A 23,036-nucleotide genomic window follows, 5' to 3' on the forward strand; every position below is an offset into this window, starting at 1 on the left:
TTCTTTCTCTGTTCTTTTCATCCACAGAATACAATTTTATTCAAATAAACCTTACAATGTTAATAAATATTTCATTTCTTCTATTAACTTAGTTTGGAAAAAGTTAATCTTGGGGATGAAATATGTTTGGACATGAAATATTTGATGACAATGGTGAAAACTGACTTTTAGGAGCTAGAAGTTTTCTATGTCTCTGTCCCAATGCTACCAAGGACAGACAGACACAGAAAGAGGGTTATAGAACATAACTTGCTATGTATTATCAGATAAATTAAAAATTCCAATGTTTCCTCATTATGAGAATGGGTATCTGACACGGGAGAAGAGAATAAAAAGAAAAATGATGAAAAAACAGGTCATATGATGGGAAGGAGAATTGAATGAGTATATTTGTCACAGGGGAGTATTCTAAACATTTTATTTCCATCAAGTTATAGTTTACATTTTCCAAAATGAATACAGCCTGTTCACTTGGTAATCATCATTTAGACTCCTTAGTGTACTTTCATGTCAGATTTTATTAACACCCATAAAGATACTAAATTCTTGGATGGCTGTTGTGTGGGATTCACACTTAAAAGTATAAATTATACTAACAAGTTAGATTATATCATCTCACAAATTTATCCTATACTTTTACACTACAGGGCTGTAAACTATTGTAACATTCCCTATTAGTGCTGAATTTTCATTCCTCAGTGTAATTTTCATTAGAAAAAAAAAGTATTTGTGTAAACAGTATCATGTACAATGGTGAAAGATTAATGAATAATTTCTAAATAAAGGATATCATTGTGAATGTACACAAATTAAAATATTCTCCTACATGCTTATTCATTTTACACTTCATGAAACCAATGAAGACAAAATGACAAAAGGCAACTTTTTAATAAGGCCACTGTGGCTAACTCTGGGTTATTAGAGTCAATACAGCAGCCACTTTTCAATTTCCGAGGTGTCTTGAGGTTAGAAGTTGATTCCACTAAGGCAAACATCAAGTAATTTCAATGTTGTCCAGAAGACTGAACGGCCAGATTTCACAACCACTTCTTTCAAATGTATTGTTCAGGTCGGGTTACTTCACAGCCAGGTCAGTCAAGGCATCAGAGACCTTGGTGTTGACCTGTGCTGAAATGCTTGCTGGGATGATTTCCAGATAAATGTCATACTGCTGGTCCATGCCAAGGTAGCTGTCACTCATGAGATAAAGTGTATAGATACACCTAAGATATAAAAATAGAACAACACTGTATATTAGCAAGTCTCAAACTTTTTGGTCTCAGGACTCTGTTATACTCTTAAAAATTATTGAGGACCTCCCAAAGAGTTTTTACTTATGTAAGATATATCTATTGATATTTATAATATTAGAAATTAAAATGTCTTAGTACTATTATGAAAACAGTTTTGGCCTTAAGAACCCCCTGAAAGAGTCTCAGGGGACCACCAGGACCCATGGACAACACTTTGGGAAATATTGCTGTTGACCTTTTTTTTTTTCCTGGTGAGCTAAAAATTTAATTCTGAACCTTTGGGAATATTTGTTATGAAATTCATCTTACCTTCCAGATACTTCAGGAGTATAAAAAGCAACAGAGATAGAATTTCGATTTCTGATGTACCCTACTCTTTTCAGAGCAATAAGTTCTTTTTTATCTATCTCGCCTAATATCAAAAACCACCCTTCATCCTTGGATTTGGGAAATCTAGGAGCAACAGCTTTGCTGTCTTGTTTTCCCTGGAAGAGGAGGAAAAAAAAAAGGTAAGAGTTAATAGAGGTGGGACTTTTTTTTTCTAGCTTACTTCTTTGTTCATCTTATAAAATTTAACCCTCATTTTGCCTTTCAAAAATATAATAATAACTCACATTTACATAGTGCTTTAAAGTTTGCAAGGTACAGCCTTCACAACAATGTGTAACATAAATAGTGGCAACAGTATTATCCTCATCTGTAAGATGAGGAAACTTTGGCTATGAGAGGCTGACTGACTTGTTTTTGGCAAACAGCTAGACTGTATCTGAGGTAGAATTTGAAATTAGGTCCTGTCTATAAATCGTGAATTTTTTCCCTTATTATATCATGCTGCTTCTTAAAGAATTATACTGAACAAACGGAGTTGACTTGTCCTCAAATTTTTCCTACTTTATTGACTTTTTTTCTTAAGCAATTGGGGTTGACTTGCCCAGGGTCACACAGCTAGTAAGTGTTAAGTAGTCTGAGGCCAGATTTGAACTCAGGTCCTCCTGACTCCAGGGCTGGTGCTCTATCCACTGTGCCACCTAGCTGCCCCACTTTATTGTCTTTGAAGTGATTTTGCTTAGGCTTCAGTCAAGATGTTCAAGCTAAAACACAGATATTTTTGTGGTTAAAACTATAAGGACATTTATTTTCAGTGAGGATAGGATTCCAGAGCAGTGATTTGAAGAAACAATAAGTGGAAATGATATCTTAGCAATGGAAAGTTACTGAAATACTAAGCACACTTTTTGGTATATGACCATAGGGGGAAAAGAGAAGTGGAAAGGCCTAATGAACTTTTAATATTAGTGAGAAGTTCTGTTAGAAGAAGAGAACCCCATAAAATCCAGTTAGCAGCTAAAATAAGAGAAAATGCTTTCATCCTTCATGTATTACGCTATTAAATACAAATTCATATGTATGAGTTTTAATATTCTTAGGGGATCAAATCAATTCAGGTATCAGAAGCAGAGAAGACCAAAGTATTAGGATTTTCAAGTAATTTATGAGGTATGATATTACACATGTTGGATCCTTTGGTTGTGGACAAATGCACATGAGGAGCAATGACTAATGTCAAAAGACTAGACCCTGTTTGTTTAAGGCTGTTTGAGAAAACAGAATTCATGAATTACATGACAGCATTAGTCATCTAAGAGATATGCATGATGGTGTGTGCTGGTATCTGGGGCAGAGTATTTGAGAATGGAAACTGAATACTATACCTTCTGGTACCCCATGTGGACTCTCTGCAAGTTGACCTGAAGCACATACTCTTGATCAGCGTGTAACTTGATCCATTTTTTGTCATCTCGTCCATCTGTTGCCAAAGTTGGGATACACAGTTCGTTCTGTCCCTCAGCTGAATCCCACGAGCCTTTAATGCTCAAGTCAACATCTATCACTGGCAAATGAGATAAGAAATTCCAAGCCTAAAAAAAAAAAAAAGAACAAATATGAAAGCCCTGTCAATTAAAACTGGATGATTAACTAGAAAATATTGTGTCCTGTTTTTTGAAAGCTTTATTAACATAATGAAGAGGATATGGGCACACACACACACACACACACACACACACACATACTTTCTCTTTCTCTCTCTATCTTTGGGGTCATTATCTGAATATGTGATCTTCTTTCTTACCCCATGACATTCCTCGATCAAACAGCTTATGAATTGAGATAGTCCTTTACCACATGGCAAAATATGCTGGGTTTTAAAAATGTTGGCCAGAATACCAGAATCTTTTTTTTGAGAAGTATGTGTCCTGACACTCCTCTGAACTTCTAAAACAAAAGCCTTATCTTGGGGGTGAGAATTTAGGAACCTATCCCCCAACCTGAAAAATGCTCCTAATATAAGCCACAATTATAAAGTGTTATTTTTAGTTTAGTAGTAATCACTAATGATCACCGATGATCTGTAATTTTTTCGAGGCTTACTGGCAATGAAAGTAAATTTTTCTGGACTTGGCTTTAGCTTTCTGAAAGGAAAGCATTTCATAGTACGATTTGGTTGAGTATTCACTCTAGAAAGAATCATGCATTTTGGCACTATCATTCTGAGAAAGCCAATGATGATGGTACATGTCAAGGCAATGGATAACAATGAACTTTGATGGTTTCATCCCTGCTTTTTTAATTGAAAGATAGCAGTGGGAAATGAGGTTACAATTCCCATATGATAGGACATTGCAAAAAGACCCCAAAGCAATTTTATAATTAATTGATGTCCTGGTTTCACAATATTTACTGTGCCAATATTCTAATAAAACCTTTGTTTAATCACAACTTTAAAAGTTAATGTCCTAAAACTTAGCATTCAAGAATAAGTGGAAAAAGTCTTTTTGGTTTTTCCTACAAATTTCTGTGTAGGCTCTGGCTTTGTTTTCTGAGACTTTGTAGTTCTTTTCAGTACATCCAATTGAAATGAAGTAGCTTGATGAACCAAATTAGCCCTAAGGTATCTAAAAAATATAAATTCAAGTACTATTTTTCAGAATCATTTTACAGTCCAATTTCCAGTTCTATGGTTAGTCTTAGCCATTTGAAATTATGACTTGTCCCATATCTTAAAGTGAAATGATCATGACCTTGAGGCAACCACACATGCTGTACTTCTGTGTTGACAATGACAGGAAGGCACCTGCAACACACATGTCACTGAGTGGAGACCAAAACCAGTTGGTGAGAGTTCTTCTAAGAGTGTCCAAAGTGGTAAAGGAAACATGAGGATTTATAAATACACACATTCCTGTGTGAAATATTTAATGTGAAGCAAAGTAAAGGTGTTTTCTACAGAAAGTGAAATTTTACCCCCTCCCCCCTTACTCATGCCATCAAATCAGATGCCAAGATGACAATTCCCATTTCTAGCTTGGTAGGATATTATTTCACAATGGCAGAATAAAATTAGATTTTGTCTGTATAATCTTTAAAATTCTACACAATTCATATTTTTGGACACACAAAGCATATATATGTCTATTTGTGTGTCTGTAAATATATACACATGTGTGTATAATATATGCATATATAATACACACACATATATATCTTCATGTATATAAAACGAGCTATTTTTGAAGAAACTGCTAAGACATTTCAATACCAGCCAAACATATTTATCTGAGGATTAATCTTCATCTATTGAATCAGGCGAGAACACTGCCGTGCATACAATTATTTAATTAGCAACCAAATCCTCTGCCAGTCAGCAGTCGTTCCAGGCATACTGATGGGGCAGTAGATGCAAATCTCACAGTCGTACTGCTTTTTCTCATTACTACTGCAATTAGCACTTAAATTGATGCTTTAAACATACTAATTTCTGGAATAATTCAGGATTTGTATGTTACCTGGGATTGCCTCACAGCAGAGACGACACCAGATTGCTCTGCAAATTGAAGCACTTTTGAGCCAAATAACCATCATCATATCAGACAGAGCCAATTTGCATTTGGTTTTAAAGATAACAGAATGGCAATTTATGCAAATAAATTAAGTAAGTTTACTTCTGAGTTCTCCCTGAACTAATTATAACAATGTTCTAATTTTTCATCACATCTAAAACTTGGACTGAAATCAATGTATGTTATGTTAGAAATCTGTTGTTGTTAAAAGAAGCCTTGTTTTGATTTAAATAAATTGTCTTTATTCAAAATTTTGATGGTAATTTAGTTAGAATACAGACATTTATTATGGATATTAATTTTTTTTGGGTGCCAGTTTTGGGTTCAACAGAAACTGAACAGTCAGTCATAGATTTTACAACCTGTTTTACTTTTCCTGACCTAAGCACAAAAATAACTTCTTAAGAAAAAAAAAACAACCCAACACACTTGATTCTAAGATTTAACTTCTTTCATATCTATATTTGTAATATGTCAATAATGTTATGAATACTGAATGCTTGTTTTGGGATACTTTGGAATAAAAACTGAGAAATAAAAGCTTATAGTATGCAAAGTCTATTTTGAAAATATATAGTTTTCACCCTCTCAGAAAGAAACATGAAGAGATGACTCACATGGTCTTTAAACAGAAAATAAATTCACCTTCTTACATAATCATACTGTGAGCAAATATTGAGTTTCATTTGGAAAACCGTTTTAGGTTCTAGGAGCATTGATACTGTTAACACATAAAGTCTGACATCATTGCTAAAAGAAAAAAAAACACCAAACAAACCCTATCCCTACCATCATCATAATAAGATGAACACTGAAAATGGATATGTGCTGATTATGCTAAAAGCTGGTTCACACTTCCCAGGTGGCTAGGAAGCCAAAGTAACACAAGTTACACAAGAAACATAGGATAGATTAGTGGTTACTAGGAATAAAGAAAAATAAGAGCAACATACTATAAGAAGGAAAAGAAAATGTATTTGAAAGAAAAAAAAGGAAAAGAATAAAACAAGGAACTGGAAAGAGTTTTGAAAAGTTCTCATGTCAGTCCATTCTCCTGTTTCCATGCAGAACTCTTTTCTGGAAAGACTAATTTAAGTGTTAACTCTACACCTTTCCTTGGCAATGGTGTCTTGGTGACAAACACCACAAATGATTGAGGACGTTCTCACTGATACCTCAGTGTTATCTGGAATTAGTACAAAACCATTCTTACAATGGCTTCTACTCTTCAACCACAGCACACACACAGAAGAGACTGTTACCTGTGTCACATGTGAAGTTTGAAGTTCTCTATCTACAATGAAATGGAATATTTTCTCTTTTCCTTCACAAGCAGCAATTAATTCAGGAAGGCACTCAATGGGACCTTGGTAACCTCCAGGTGAACTCTTTCTTTTTCCTTGGCTCCATTTTCTATGAATATAACCAAAAATGATTACAATGAAAAAATTCTAGATAGCCATAAATGAAGATTATCTGACAAAGAACTTATTCTATTTAACAACAGTCAAAAAGCATTTATTAAGCACTTACTATGCAGGCCAGGAACTGTGCTAAACTTAGAAGATGCAAAAAAAGGCAAGAAGCTCAAGTATGGGGAGCAGGAGGAAATCATGCAAACAATTATCTACCTACAAAATAGGTAGAGTAGATGCAAGTGTGCTTTAGGACGACTGTATTATTTTTCACGGAAAATTATACTTATTAGAAGAAGGTTGACTGCCCCATGATGAATATTTTCAGCCACAGCCATTCATGAAGATTGTCTACTAAGGCCCATAGAAGGGAGAACATGTATCACTGAAATGATGATCCTTGAAGTACTAAAGCAAGCGATTTCAAAGGCACTTAACCCCTGAAGTTATAAAACAATTGCTGATTACGCTACAACTAGAGTGGGTGCTCAGTAAATACTTGTGGGCAATGAGTGTGTTTGTTGGGAAGTTGGTCTCTTTCTGTGGGTACAAGTTCAGTACTTCTGGATGTGCATTAACTCTTTCAAGCTATTTAGTAGAATTACCACTTCTTGAGGCCGTCATTTTTTTTTTTTTATGGTCACAAATGGGCCTCTTCAATATGCTTATTTGACTAAAAACTTTAGAAAACATGAAATTAAAAATGTACCATGGGAATCTCTGGGTCAGTAACAGTTGTAATAACAAGAGTTTAGGACATACAAATCCAACTTGTTAGGACAAACAAATCCTATTGTTTGTTTATATAACAAGTAACAAATGGAATGGTACTAATATTGTACCATTCTGCAAATTTTTGGGGGAAAGGGGAACTGGACCTATGAATCCTTGTTATGGAGAATCCAGTCAGCAAACTCCCTCTATCTATGCAGGTTGGCACCTATAATCTAAGAGAGTTGCCTAAGACACAGAGGTTAAGTGACTTGCCCACGTAAACACAGCCAGTATTTGACAGAATCATGAGACATGAAAACAGGTTTTCTTGACTCTGAAGGTAGTTTTTTCTACCATGTCACATTGCCCATCTGCTATGAGATATAATAATAGCTAGTATTTATACAGAGTTTTAAGGTATGCAAAACTTTTTACAAATATTATCGCATTTTATCCTCATAACAACTTTGGGAAGTTATTAGCAGCTCCATTTTACAGATGAGGAAACTGAGACAGGAGGTTAAATGACTTGTCTAGGGTCACACAGCTAATAAATGTCTGAGGTTAGATTTCAACTCAGACATCCCTGACTGCAGGTTTAGTACTCTATCCACTATGCCAACTATTTGTGGCTGCCACCACCATTATGACTTCTTCTTACATCTGCCATTCATATACATATGACCTCAGTGTTAAATCCTGTAATATTAGTATAAACTCTTTTTAAAATGTGACTAAAACCACTCTGCTGTTGATGTGAAATGTTACTCAGCTTAACACCTAAAGGGTGGCCTTGGAATTGTCATAGACTAGTTCTTAGTCCCTACATGTCTGTTAAGGAATATTAAGGGTTCCCCTGAACTTGTCACACAATGTCTAATGGACTTGTGATATTTTTGATTAACAAGTCTTAACTGACAAAATTGGGAATAGAGAATTTATTTTCTCTTGGATGTTAAAACATTTAATAACAGGAGCTTAAGGGAAGACTTTTTAATAGTCCTAAAGAGTAATCTGTTAAGAAGAACTTTTCATCCAATTTTACATATAGAAAAATAGAGGTGTGGAGAGGTCAAAATCAGATCAAGTCAAGTAAACAAGCATTTATTAAATGACTACCATGTGCTAGGCACTGTGCTAAGTGAAGAGGATACAAAGAAAGGCAAACATAGTCCCTGCTCTCAAGTAGCTCAGTCAACAGATATGTATAAAAAAGATACATACAGGATAAATTGGAGATAATCTGAGGGAAAGTGCTAAAATGAAGGCAGAACATGAAGGGTTTCTTATAGAAAGTGGGACTTTAGTTGAGACTTAAAGGAAGCCAGGGAAGCCAAGACTCAGAGATTAAGAAGTGGGGGCAAAAATCCTTCAATTGATGTTAGAACCATAGTCACAAGAACCAAAAGGGATCTTTTTTTTTTTTTTTTTTTTTTTGCTTTTGTGGGGCAGTGAGGGTTAAGTGACTTGCCCAGGGTCACACAGCTATTAAGTGGCAAGTGTCTGAGACCGGATTTGAACTCAGGTCCTCCTGAATCCAGGGCCAGTGCTTTATCCACTGCGCCACCTAGCTGCCCCAAAAGGGATCATTTTAACTGAAATGAAGGCACAGTCTAATATATAATGTGTAATTTAGGTGGCCAAGTGCTAATCTTAAGTGCCAATTTAAATGCTATGAAGAGAATCAGTGATTGAATAAAGCATTAAGCACACACAAACAAAATCATTCTGTACCTAAAAAGATGAAGATGGTGTTGCTCTATATTTGGCAGTGTAAGAAGAGAAGAGTCGTTTATCCATCGACCTTGGATTACCATCTGAATCAAATTGGTAATATTTAGGGCAGTTACCAACCAGCCTTGGTTTGCTGCAACATCCAACATTGCCTAAGAAAGAAAAATACATACATCATAAAAATAATATTACATCATACTCTTGTGTCTAAACACAAGAACCTTTTGAACTCACTGCTGGCCTTTGTATTTTTCACCGAGTGGCTGAATTACACTATAAGATCCAAGTTCCAAATTAGAGCCAACCCTCCCCACCCTTTCCAATATTTAACCATACTTTTCTCAGTGTGAAAAGGATTAGGTAAACAACATTACAGTATGCTTCTTAGCTCGAAAAAACTGACAGTTTTGAAACTTCCTAATGAAATGCAATGGGCTGATTCAGTAGTGGATTTTCCCTCACTGGAAGTATTCAAACAGGAGCTGGATGAGGGCCTGGCCAAGTATGCTGTGGAAGGGATTCTTATTTAGATATGGGTTGGACTATACGGTCTCTAAAGTTGCTTACAATTCTGGGATTCTGTGCTGCTTAGTGGCAACATGGTACACTTTAAAGGTATCTTAAAAGTGCATAGTATTTAGTACACTAATAGTTGTACATATTCTGTTGCTATGGAGACATTTAGCTAGAATGGACTTATATAAAATAATAAACAGAATTAAAAAAAAACATTCCCAGGTCAACATCAGAAAAGTAATCAACATAATGAATCATACTAAAAACCAAAACATCCCAAACCTCACGATCATCTGAATAGATGCAGAAAAAGCCTTTGACAAAGTGAATCATTCTTTTATGCTAAAAACCCTACAAAGTATAGGCATAAAAGGACCTTTTAAAAATGATCATACAAAGCATCTATCTAAAACCAAAAGCAAGCATCATTATGTGATGTGTATGCAGTAGAACTTATGCCAATAAAATATGGGAGTGAAAGCAAGGATCTCCACTTTCCCCACTATTTTTTGATATAGTTCTGGAAATGCTAGAAGCAGCAATAAGACAAGATAAAAGCATAAGACAGGTAAGGAGGAGATAAAAGTAAAGCAGTTTGATGATGATATGATGTAATTCTTAGAAAATCCTAGGGAATCAGCAAAGATACTGAGACAATAGCTTCACCAAAGTGTCAAGTTACAAAATAAACTCTCAAAAAATCAATAGCATTTCTATATAATACTAACAAAACCCAAGAAACAAAAATACAAAGGAAAATCCAATTCCAAATAACTACAAAAGGAATAAAATACCTGGGAATCGACCTGCTAAAGCATAGAAAAGACATATACATTTTAAATTATAAAGTTCTCCATAAATAAAGAACAAGTTAAATAGCCAGAGGTGGGGGCAGCTAGGTGGTGCAGTGGATAAAGCACCGGCCCTGGATTCAGGAGTTCCTGAGTTCAAATCCGGCCTTAGACACTTGACACTTACTGGCTGTGTGACCCTGGGCAAGTCACTTAACCCCCATTGCCCCGCAAAAAAACAAACAACCCCCCCCCCAAAACTAAATAGCTAGAGGAATATACAGTGCTCATAGCCAGGCTATGCCATTATAATAATAAAAAATGACAATATTTCCAAAGTTAACTTATACTTTTTAATGGAATATTATTGTACTGTAATAAACTATATGATGAATACAGGGAAGCACAGATTTACATCAACTGATGCAGAATGAAGTAAGCAGAGCCAAGAAAACAATACACCAAAACAACAACAATGTAAATGTAAAGAACCAACCACCGAAAATTGGAACACTAATGCATTGTTGGTGGAGCTGTGAGCTGATCCAACCATTCTGGAGAGCAATTTGGAATTACGCCCAAAGGGCAATAAAGCTGTGCATACCCTTTGACCCAGCAATTCCACTTTTAGGTCTTTTGCCCAAAGAAATCATGGAAGGGGGAAAGGGACCCACATGTACAAAAATATTTATAGCTGCTCTTTACGTGGTAGCAAGGAATTGGAAGTTGAGGGGGTGCCCATCAATTGGGGAATGGCTGGACAAGTTGTGGTATATGAATACAATGGAATACTATTGTGCTGTAAGAAATGATGAGCAGGAAGAGTTCAGAGAAACCTGGAGGGTCTTACGTGAGCTGATGATGAGTGAGATGAGCAGAACCAGAAGAACATTGTACACAGTATCATCAACATTGAGTGTTGACCTACTGTGATGGACTATATTCTTCTCACTAATGCAATGGTACAGAAGAGTTCCAGGGAACTCATGATAGAAGAGGATCTCCAAATCCAAGAAAAAAAAAAGAAAGAAAGAACTGTGGAGTATAGATGCTGATTGAACCATATTATTTCTTTTGTTTTGGGTGCTGTTGGTTTTTTTTTTTTTTTCTATTTTGAGGTTTTGCATCACTGCTCTGATTTTTTTCTCTTGTAACAGGATTAATGCAGAAATAGGATTAATGTCATTATGTGTATATATATGTGTGTGTATATATCTATATCTATAAGTATATGTATAGAGATATATAGATATAACCTATATCAGATTACCTGATGTCTAGGGGAGGGGGGAGGGAGGGGAGGGAGGGAGAAAAATCTGAAATTGTAAAGCTTGTATAAACAAAAGTTGAGAACTATCTTTACATGTAACGGAAAAAATAAAATACCTTATACATTAAAAAAAAAAAAGAACCAACCACCTAAAAATCCAAAGTGAATATAATAAAAGTATAAAGATCAAGCATGACTTGAATGAAGAAATATGAGAAGACAGCCCCAACCTAGCCCTTTGTACAAATGAGTGGTCCACAATTACACTTTTTTTCAATACATTTATCTGTCACACCAATTTTTTCCGCTTTAAAAAAATACTATTTGTTATATGGGGTAGCTAGAGGACAGGGATGTGGAAAGGATACTGAGAATTACTATCATGATATAAGAAACAGAGGACATTACTAAAAACAAACTTAATTGGCTTTCAACAATAATATTTTGAAAAATAAATTTTTTTCATGAAATTAAAGCTCAAATTAAGAAAAAACATCTTTAAAGAGAAATCTTGGTACAGTTTTTTGAACTTAGTATCAATGATAGCAAGAAGATTAAAACCTTTAGGTTCCCCCTGAAAACATACCCCTATTTTTTCAGTTTAAATGCCACTATTCACGATCTTAAAAAAAGTATAAACCTGTAATACTTCTAACTCATTTTATATGCTACTAGTAGAAGGATGAAGAACTATGCATATGAGTCTATACATTTAATCAAATGTTTTATAGACAAACAAAAGGCTCCATTTATGTAAGGCAAAACTAAACAATGAAATCTTCTTTAAACAAAAGAGTTGTTTATACAGGCAAATCCATTTCAATTAAATTAGACTGATTCTGGAGAGATGCTGCCATAAAGACATATGAGTTAGTATGAGTCATGGTTAGATACCCATATTACATTAGTAGTCTACAATGTGATTTTAATAGATTTGGGGCATTCAGAGTTGAGAGTAGCAGGGATTAGAGGTATCCAGTAAATGCTTAAGATGTCATTTTAATTGCAATCATTTCATCTATTCATGAACATGTTACCAAAAGGCACATTTGTATTAACATATCTGGAAAAATACTTTTAGAAATGCTTTTATGGTAGTTTAAAATTAATTGTTGAACAAACATAACTACTATATGACTATACTTCTCTCCTGAACTCTTTGGTAAATAATTATCAGATCATTTATTTTATTTTTTCTCTTCTGTTCCTTTCCAATTAAAGAAATACATTCTAATCCATTGAAAATAACTTTACATGATCTTAACTTTCTCAAATCTATAACTGCCATCTTTGTTGTACACAAAGAATGGCTTTAAAAAAAACACTATTAACTTTTCATAAAAGACCTGTGTGGTCTGCTTACACAGTCATATAGTAGAATGGGCTAATGATGTTTCTTGGTTTCTCCTTATTGAACTGCAATGTAGAAAATCCTTGCTTACTAGCGTATAGACAGAATAATTTTTGGAACCAATGATTTTACAGATCTCCTTGTACAAGAGCCTATGAGAAGGCATTCCTCTAAATATAATGGAAATATTTGTTTTAAAATCTTATACTCCTCTCATACCCCTTCTGAGCTAATTAAAGTCCATCAGTTTTCTATGAAGCAAAAGGAATGAATCAAGGCAAACTCATACTCACGATGAGTAAAACTGTATCCTATTCGGACGAATATGTTAGACAGTGGTAAAGTAAGAGAAAGGGAGGGGATAAATGAATAATTAGACCCAATGAAGCATCATTATTTATAAAATTGTACTTTAATGTAATTTTAGTGATTTCAGTTTTGATGTTGGATTATAATTTGGTTAGAAATTGCGCCATATCGACAGCTTGCATACAAGCAGAGCTGGCTAAAACATCTGTTTTTAACTTTGAAGTTTTCCTGATGAAGCTGAAAGTTTTCACAAAATTTATAGCATTTCTCAATAATTTTCCTTAGCAAAATCCAGATGTGAGACAGCAAGAAATAATGCTAAGTAACTGCTTACATGAAATAAATTAAATCAAAAGGCTCAGAACAAACTGGAAACTCTTAACTTTCCCTTTCACAAAAAGAAAGACCAAGAATCTATGGTGACAGGAGCATAGTATACAGGGAAGTACTAGGGAAGTAGTGGGAGATAAGGTTGGGGATGAGTTCACACTGAGCCTTCATTTTCAAGCTAGAGTCCGGCTTGTATCCAGTGTATGATAATGAATCACAGTGGGTTTCTTTTGTTTTGTTTTGTGCAAAGGAGTAGTAACAAGAGGCTATACTAAGAATATCTAGCTTGCGGTAAGTTTCTGAAGCAGGATTTGAATTCAGATCTTCCTGACTCCAAATCTGATCATACAATGAGCTACCTAACAATTTGCCAAGTGACATGTAGGATGTGTTTGGAACAAAGGAGAGACAATGTGGGAGAAACCAAGTCATTTATTCATCTAATAAATACTTATTAAGTGACTATTATTGCAAGGCATGGTATTCTAGGTACTGTTAAAAAAGGTTTTGTAGTAGTCCAGATGAAAAGTAATGAGGGGGCAGCTAGATGGCGCAGTGGATAAAGCACCGGCCCTGGATTCAGGAGAACCTCTACTTACAATTCCCTTCTTAGCCTACGGGAGTCTAACCTATACTTGAAGTCTAACCAAATTACCATACATATGGGAAGGCTTCCTTAATTTAAGCTCTAGTTAGTAACAAACTATCCCCTCTCATATCTCACTTAGCATTTGTTCCTACCTCTCATGCATTTCTTCGATGGAACCATGATCTCTTCAGTGAACACTATCCCCTTCTGGTGCTTACTGTAACTTCTTCATGTTTTCTCACCCTGTGTAACTCTTTTTTGTTTGTTTTTTTTGCATAAATCCTCAATAGAAGGCCTAATCTTTTACAATTTTTTCAGTACCAGGCTATCTATTTGTTACCTCTCATTCTTACTGTATGTCTGGTCTACCTTCTATTCCTAACACACAGGTCCTTCATAATAGTTTTCTGGGTAACAAACTGTAGCTTGCTTTATATTTATCATATGTAAGATTTTATGGCATTTCCTGATAGCCATATAGAATCATCAGTAGAATTATGGTATTAAAAGATGGGCTTTTTTAAAAAAATTAGCAGTGAGCAGTGACCAATTTCTTAAATGTGATCTAGTCCTCAATATCCTCCCCTGTTGGTTCAGTTCACTGTTTATCTGCAAGGGTAGGATGATATAGGAAAATGAGTTCTAGAGTTGGAATTAAAGGGCTTAGATTCAAATCTATCTCTGTTTACTGTATTTGTGATCTTAAGGAAATTGTCTCAAAGCCCCAGTTTCTTCTTCTGTAAAACAAGGGGGCTGGACTAGATAATCTCTAATATCCTTTGTAACTTTGACTTCTGTGAACCAGTATCTATCCAAGATATACATACTGAGATAAGTTAAATAGACTCTTTATTCAAATGAAAGCCATAATCTAGAAAAAAAAATATTTTTTTTCATCTACACTGCTAGTGTGGATGGTTAGGTTGAAATATTTCAAATGAGGATCTTAGTGACATTGTATGGTGTTCTGGAGTTATATAAAATCAACAGTCATTTGCAAATTAGACCAAAGTGTCACAAACAGAAAATCCCTCTTCTATTTAAACTCTGCATAGGGCATAGGGACAGCTAAGTGATGCAGTGGATAGAACAGGGGCTCTGAAGTTGGGGTTGGTGACTTTGTACAGTCCTCCCTCACTTAAATCCAATTCACCGCAAGCCATGACATCACTCCAATGTCGCGCTCCTCTTTGAAAAAAAAAGGACTACCACCACCACCACCAAAAATAAACAACAGCATAGGGCATACTCCATGACACTCATATATTTTACATTAGCATGTTTCCCTGTTTTATGTCTTGCTTGATACTGATATTTAGCACATAATTGAACAAAGTTAATTTTAATGGTAACAGCTCTGGAAGACTCATAAATACACAGATGAGTGGGAGGCACTTTATCCGAGGAGAGCTTTTAGATAACATTTTCTTTACAAAGCAAAATACTTACTTGAAATCATTTAATAATAAACACCATAGGATCTTCTATCTTCTTTACCTTTTAGTCAGTTGTGATTAAAAAATTAGTTTTGCTCTAGGAAATTATATTTGAAAGCCCGTTGTTTCACTTTCAAGATTTCTTCAAGAGTGCCTTTGTTTCCCTGAATTGAACATTTTCTATTTTATATAATTGAATGAAAACATATGGGTAGATGTCTTTTTGTAGGCCACCACCTCCACTCCTGTCTTTAGGTAAAAGTATGGCCCATGAATATTTCCTTTCTTTTGGATGTTTTACTCTTTCTTGTCTTGAGTGGTTTGAAATTGTTTTACCATAATAGATTTCTTCCACATGTATCTTATCAGACCTGGTGGCTTTTCTTGCCACTAATTTTCTCAAGGACTATTACCTAAAAATCACCTATTCCAAATGATACAAAGGGCTAATATATAAGGTGACTTTGAGAGATAAGATCTATGACCTTGTAAATTTGGGGGAATAATCAATATACTTTAATATTTTTCAATATAAAGCATTTTTACATCTTTGACCTAGATGTTTCAGTAAAACTAGCACAAATTAGCATTTTTAAAAGTATTGCAGATGAGACCTAAATTTAGTACACTAGAAAAAGGATTTACCTTGTTAGGGCTACAAAGGATGAGACAGATGGCTCTTCTCTTTCTCTTTTCGGTGCCACTCTATCAGCCTCTTAATATTCAAATAGACCCTTACTTTCTCATCTCTGCCCCCCCCCCCCCAGCCTAAGACATCCATTTCCTCTGATTTATGGTGTGGTCTCCAGACAGCCCTTGAATGTATCTGGTGATAGTATCAAAACTTTTGAAAAATTGTATCACATGTATTCTAATGCACCACATATTCTTGAAAAACTAAAAAAAAGTATATTAAAAAGAATGTAAATTTGCTTGGTCCAATATAAGGAAAGGAGTGTCAATCATCTTCAAATCCAAGTGATTGATTTATAGGAGTATATAATATACGCGGAAAAACTATAAAAGCTCATGTTAACAAATACATTAGTGAAAAATAAAACTTCAAATCCAAAAAGCCTCCCAAATGAAAGACTCCCCCCCACCCCCTCACCCCCAAACCACAGTTCTAGTTCAGTAGCTCTAGTAGTTTAATGATGTCAGGAAAAGCAGAAAAAGTTTTCTTGAGGAAAAAAATCTAGAATCTTTAAAGGTTTAGGCCAATTTAAAAGTAATGATACAATATTTTGTCAATAATTAAAATAATATGAGTACATTTATGAGAATCCTTTTTGGCAGCAACAGTTGTTCACAGTAACTTTCTCCTGAACTTTTAGCCCCAGAAGGTTAGCATTCAGGAAGCTCAGCTGCTGTCTAACAAACTTAATTAATCAAAAAGTCATTTCCGAGCTGTAACTAGGAGTAAAAGCGCTTCAAGTGCGCTAGCAAGCATACAAGTTAATCAAAATGCTAATGCAGTACAAATTAAAGTTGTGATTAACATTTCACAGTAGCTGCTTAAGTGAATTGATCACACAAATGGGTTAAGCATTACTCATTTCCTACAGCCCCAAACGGGAAAAGGTTTTGCTGGTCTGTGTGAAAAGAAGAAGCTGGGGATAGGAAGATTCTTGATAAGCAGTATCCCATCTTCAATAAATCATCACCAAGCTGCTTTCCACACTGCATGGGGAAAAAGAGGGAGGAATTTGGGGTGGTGGTGGTAGAAGAGTCCAGGAAGGCATTTTGCTGGTAAATCTACATAACTACTTGTTTATACCTTTACATTTGCATATTTATATGGGGTAATTGGTTACTTCCTGTTTCTGTGTGGTTTCATCTAGTGCTTTAGAAATTCTTAAAATAATGGAAAGCACACTGGACTTAGGAGTCAGGAGACTGGAGTTCAAATCCTGGCTCATATTTACTAGTTCTGTGACCTTAGCCAAATCAATTAACTACTCTGTGCTTCATTTTCCTTTTCTCTCAAATGAGAATAGAAAAAGACCTATCGTTTACCCTACTCACTTGTTTTTAATACTGTTTTATGCAAATGTTAATAGTTATTATTAGCCCAACCCCTTCATTTTCTAAACAAGAAATCAGAGGGCCAGAGAACTGAAATGACTTCCCTAAATCTACATGGCTTATCAGAAGTCACAAGAAAAGGGAGGACAAAAACAAACAAAAACCCAACACAACTAAAACTCCAAACAATTACAATATCTTCCCCACATACAGACATACAATTATAGGATTAATATTAGCAGATATATACTTAGAAAATATATTAATGAATGAACATGTTTTTCTTTTTTGCTTATTCAATAGATTTGAGGAAAAGGAACCCTGACTTAAAAATAATATATGATTTTATTTAGCTAACTGTATAATCGATTCAATTCTGGAAGCCAATTAATACTGTAGTCTCTCTTCATTTCAATTTAATTCAATAAACACTTATTAGATGCTTGCTTTGTGAGATATAGAGTAATTCTATTTGGCTTATCTATGAGAATTAAAAAAAAAACTCACTGAGATGGATATATTTTAACCACCTTTAACCAAAACATTTTTCTGAAGATATTGAACAAGGGATTTGACCAAGTACTTCTTTTGTTAAGCCCAGAGATACTTGGGACATTTTTCTTGCAAACTGTATTTGATTCTCTAATTCTAAACCTTGTTCATGTGATAGGTCTTGACATCCCTCAACACACTGGTATCCTGTTGAGTCAGTGCTTAACCCATTCATAGGTAAATACTCCTTACGAGGTAAGGCAGTCCTACTCATACAGAAGTTTAACATTAAGTATTAAATTTAACATTAAATATTAAATTTAACATTTAACATTAAAATTAAAATATTAAATTTAACATTTAACATTAAATATCTCTGTGCTTTTATTTACTAGAAATGGAAGCGCTTTGCCAATACAAATGCAGAAGTAATTACAGCCACATTAATTCTGAAAAAAAAAAGTAGTGCCAATGAATAAAGACTGAATCCATTCCCTGTTCTCAGTACTAAATACATATGTGTTTGAAAATGGAATAGAGTAGTTTTAGAACAGCAGAGCATTAAAGAACAACAGAATATTAGCTGATGTTATCTGAAATGTACCAAACTTTTAAAAGGCTACTAAATGCAATTTATCATATTTGACATTTTGTTAAGTAAGCTGCAGACATCAAAATTAGGGCAGCTTTTATGAAAACTTAGGTTTCCCTGAACAAAGTGGTGTCAGAGAATAACAGTGGCCTGCTTAATATTGCCCCAAACATAAAAAGAGGCTCATTAGAAATCCAAGTCCATCCAGCCAAAATGGGTAAAAAATAAGGTTAAAAAAAGTTAAATAGAAAAAGAGCAAAGCAATCTTAGATCTATTTTACTTCTTTAAAACACAAATCCCTTGAAAGCAGAGACTTCCTAGGTGTTGTTTATTATAATAACAATGGCTAGCATTTGCACAGAGCTTTGAAGTTTACAAAATGCTTTACATATGTTACCTTGCTTGATCTATGTGATCCCTCTGAGAAGTAGGTCCCATTATTATTATTATCCCATTTTACAGAAGAGGAAACTGAAGCTGAGATAAGAGACTTGCCCAGGTCATACAGAAAGATGAAACAAGATCTGAACTCAGGTCCTTCCTGATTCTAACTCACTTGATTACAGAACAGTCTGGGTCCAAAAAAAATCCACTTTAGAATTAGTTGACTCAAGGACGTACTTAGTTTCTGGTGGCTTAATATTAGAATTGTCAGCACTATACTACTGGCATTTCAGACACACCATCTCTTGTTGGACCTTCTACAGTCCAATTAAATTCAAGACTCACAACATGGGGAAAAAGTGATTTGTAGGTCAGTCACATCAGGATTCGTTCAAAGGATAGCAGATGAAACGACCTTGTTTTATTTTTGATACTCAGTCATTTACTATATTTTTATTGTTTAACAGTGCTCTAGGTCTATAAAGGTGGCAGCTAGATGGCACAGTGGATTGGTATTGCACTTGGGATGAGGAAGGGCCTGAGTTCAAATGCTATTTCATCTACTTAGCAGTTATATAACCCTGGACAAGTCATTTAGCTTGGTATTCTGTGCACATTTGGTGTTTAATAATGTTTAACTGAATTTAATTCTTGTGTTTTCTTGAAATTTCTTCTCTCTTTTTCAACTGAAAACTACTGATGGCTGTTTAAAATTTAGGAATTTCTGACTCTGAAAAGTAGGGAATGTTATAGTTTGTTTTACAGAGCAAAATAAATTTACCTTCATAAAATAACTTGCGGGTTATTATTGCTAAAACCTTTTAAAAATTATGTTGAGTTTTCAGGGACCAACATACATAGATTTACTTTTGGTCTCTGCACCCATGGATCAGAGGAAATTAAATTAAAGGTTTTATATAAGCCACCCTGATATAAACAACACTTTACAGATCTCTAAGTGTTGAGCTTGGGTGATTTTCACAAGTTTGCCTGGTAAATCAGTGTCATGAAAGGATTTTAAACCCATTGTTCTAATATTCTTAAAGTTTAAATTTACATATAAAAATGACAAAAATGGAGTATGAAGTGTACATCAAAAAATGTATCACCTTAAAGCCAAACTGGTAATAGGCCTCTCCAAATTAGCTTCGGTAGGTCCTCAGACAACATATGGACATACAGCCCATTTTCAAATTTAAACTTAAAGACTTTCCAGAGATTATGCTTCAGGGGGTATAGCTTTTTAGAACCCAAGGTCACCTTTATACCATAGTACACTATGAGAGGCATCAAGTCAACTTTGAGTTATTTTAGTTTTCTAATTGTTCATTCCTTTGTCAATTTAGAAAAGCAACATAGCTCAGCAAGCCAAACAACTGGGCACTTACTCTCTCCAGTCTTAGTTTTGTTATTTATTTTTTGGGTAAGTTGAGGCTAATAACAACTTCTTGGCATATCCTCATCAGTGAAATACAGATAATGGCATTGACTCTGAGGGTTAATATAAAGGCTTTTTTCTTTAGTATACCAGCACTGAAATGATTTCAGTTCATTTATCAGGAACTACAGATAGATTTTATTAGCTAATTGTAATCAAGAGAAACATTTCCAGAGGTGAAGGACCAAGATACCTAATTATGCATGTGGAAAATGGCTAAAATTTCTCAAAATAGCTGAAAATGATTAAAGCTTAAAAACTGAAAATATTAGTCAATTGTAGAATATTACAGTGTGTATGCTGATAGATCGTGTGCATGTGTGTGAGAGTAAGTGAGTAAGTGAGTGTGTATGTGTGTTTGAGAGAGAATCTATGAGGCAATGATCACAAGGCTTTGAGGTTACATGGATAATAGGGACTAAGTAAAGATACTACTGACAATAATACTAAAATGTGAAAAAGAAGCAGACAAAAACATGCAAAAATCTTAAAGGATTTGTGTGGTTGACAGGGTGTGTAATGGGTATATTCAAGATGTTCTTGAGTTGGGAAAATATAATAATTCTTTGTAAATGATTGTACCAAGGGGTCCATAATATGAAACAGTCTATCTAGTATGATAACCTATGAACTAAAGAGGCTTGAATTTTTCAGTGAAACTAGATTTTTCACACTTTTAAGAGAGAAAAAGGAAAACTTCTAAGAACTTCAAAATATCAAGCTATGTTTATCTCTTTTAATTCCAGAATTTTTGTTGACTTTATAAATATTAATATATCACCTGTTTAAGGTGTTAGTGGTGCTCAGAGAGCAGAGGTTAAGTGACTTTGAGTGAAGCAGCAATGGAGCTGACTTTACGGTTAATCCTGTTTTCAGACTACAAGGTCATGCCATTGTCCCGTGAAGGTAGTAGTAGCACAACACATTATAACTTTCCATCAGCCTGTATAATTGCTGCCTGAAAAACCAACCCTGTTTAAACAAATGCTTACAAAAGCTAGAGCATACATGTGCCTATTGAAAGTTTCAGTGCCCACAGTTTAGGATGGTGAGTCAATCATGGAAAAATTTATCAACTCTTTAGTTTTCCAAAGTTTTCCATTAGTCATCTGAATATTTATTTCCTTTTCTCCTACTGATTTATCTTTATCACAAGTTTGGAGGAAAAAGAGTTGTAAGAAGAACAGGGTTTAAGACACATCTGACCAACATTTCTTTATAGCTTTAAAAATGTAAAGATGTAGACTTTACATGGTTCCTGAAGCTGAAAAGGCTAGGTAACCAAAAAGGACTTAACATTTAACATCGTCAATACTCTTGCTCTTAAAATCACTAACATATCAAGATCTCATGTCACTAAGAAAAAAACACATAATAAAAACTACAAATCAAACAAAAAACTAAAAAAACCTTGACTATACCTAACTTTCCTCCTTACCATTAGCTTAGAGGCTGAAATCATCCTCTTGCTTATATTATTCTATGGTTTTTAAGACCTGTGGTAGATACATGATGAAAAAGGCAAATAAAGAGTATATACAGTAATTCTCTTCTAATAAAATCAGCTCAGCAATATAACATATATATATATATATATATATGTATATATATATATATATATATATACACACATACCTGTAAGTTTATAAATGTACTTAGAAAGTTTAATTCCCTTTACAACTCTTTTCATCCCAGAATTCACCAATAGGTCAATGATTAGGAAAAAAAAAATTACAGTAGCTACATCAAGTGTTAACCCACTGCTAAAACTTTAGGATCCTTGAACCTTAGCTTGTAGAGAGTAACTAACGAGGGGCAAAACATCTTCTTGGAGACATAAATCATGTGTTAGTCACAAAACAATGTCAAAAATATTTGTGTCTGCTAGAACCATGTTTTCTTTTTATTCCCGGGGTCTGTGTTTAACAGAGTTCTTAACAGACATCCATAAGCATAAGAATAATAGAAGACACATTCATTTTAATGGATTCTTTTCATGTTTTAGAAAAATAATATTTTAAAAATCTCTATATATTAAATGAAAACCAGGAAAACATGTTCTTCACCATATTAATACAAACACATATCTCACTGAGTTTGTATAATCTTATTTCTAAGAAACTGGAAACAAAGGCATTAAACTCTTGCTACATGCAGCAGATTATTATATTCTTTTTTTGTTTTGTTTTTTTTTGTGGGGCAATGGGGGTGAAGTGACTTGTCCAGGGTCACACAGCTAGTAAGTGTCAAGTGTCTGAGGCCAGATTTGAACTCAGGTCCTCCTGAATCCAGGGCCGGTGCTTTATCCACTGCACCATCTAGCTGCCCCCAGATTATTATATTCCTAATGGTACCTTGTTTTAACTTAAATTAAGTTGGGGCAGCTAGGTGGCACAGTGGATAGAGCACCGGCCCTGGAGTCAGGAGGACCTGAGTTCAAATTTGGCCTCAGACACTTACCACTTACTAGCTGTGTGACCCTGGGCAAGTCACTTCA

General features: G+C 34.7%; 1 protein-coding gene across 1 annotated transcript in view; it reads right to left on the reverse strand.

Annotated features, from left to right (window-relative positions):
• Positions 1–869: 869 nt before the first annotated feature.
• Positions 870–23,036, reverse strand: part of ASCC3 (activating signal cointegrator 1 complex subunit 3) — a 344,494-nt gene continuing 322,327 nt past the window's right edge. The window contains 5 exon segments of the mRNA XM_044004344.1: positions 870–1,223; positions 1,563–1,738; positions 2,966–3,172; positions 6,415–6,565; positions 9,016–9,167. Of these exon segments, the coding sequence (XP_043860279.1) occupies positions 1,076–1,223; positions 1,563–1,738; positions 2,966–3,172; positions 6,415–6,565; positions 9,016–9,167 (834 nt within the window). The 3' untranslated portion in view covers positions 870–1,075.

The sequence above is a fragment of the Dromiciops gliroides genome, chromosome 4 (assembly GCF_019393635.1).
Source record: "Dromiciops gliroides isolate mDroGli1 chromosome 4, mDroGli1.pri, whole genome shotgun sequence".
Lineage (NCBI taxonomy): Eukaryota > Metazoa > Chordata > Mammalia > Microbiotheria > Microbiotheriidae > Dromiciops > Dromiciops gliroides.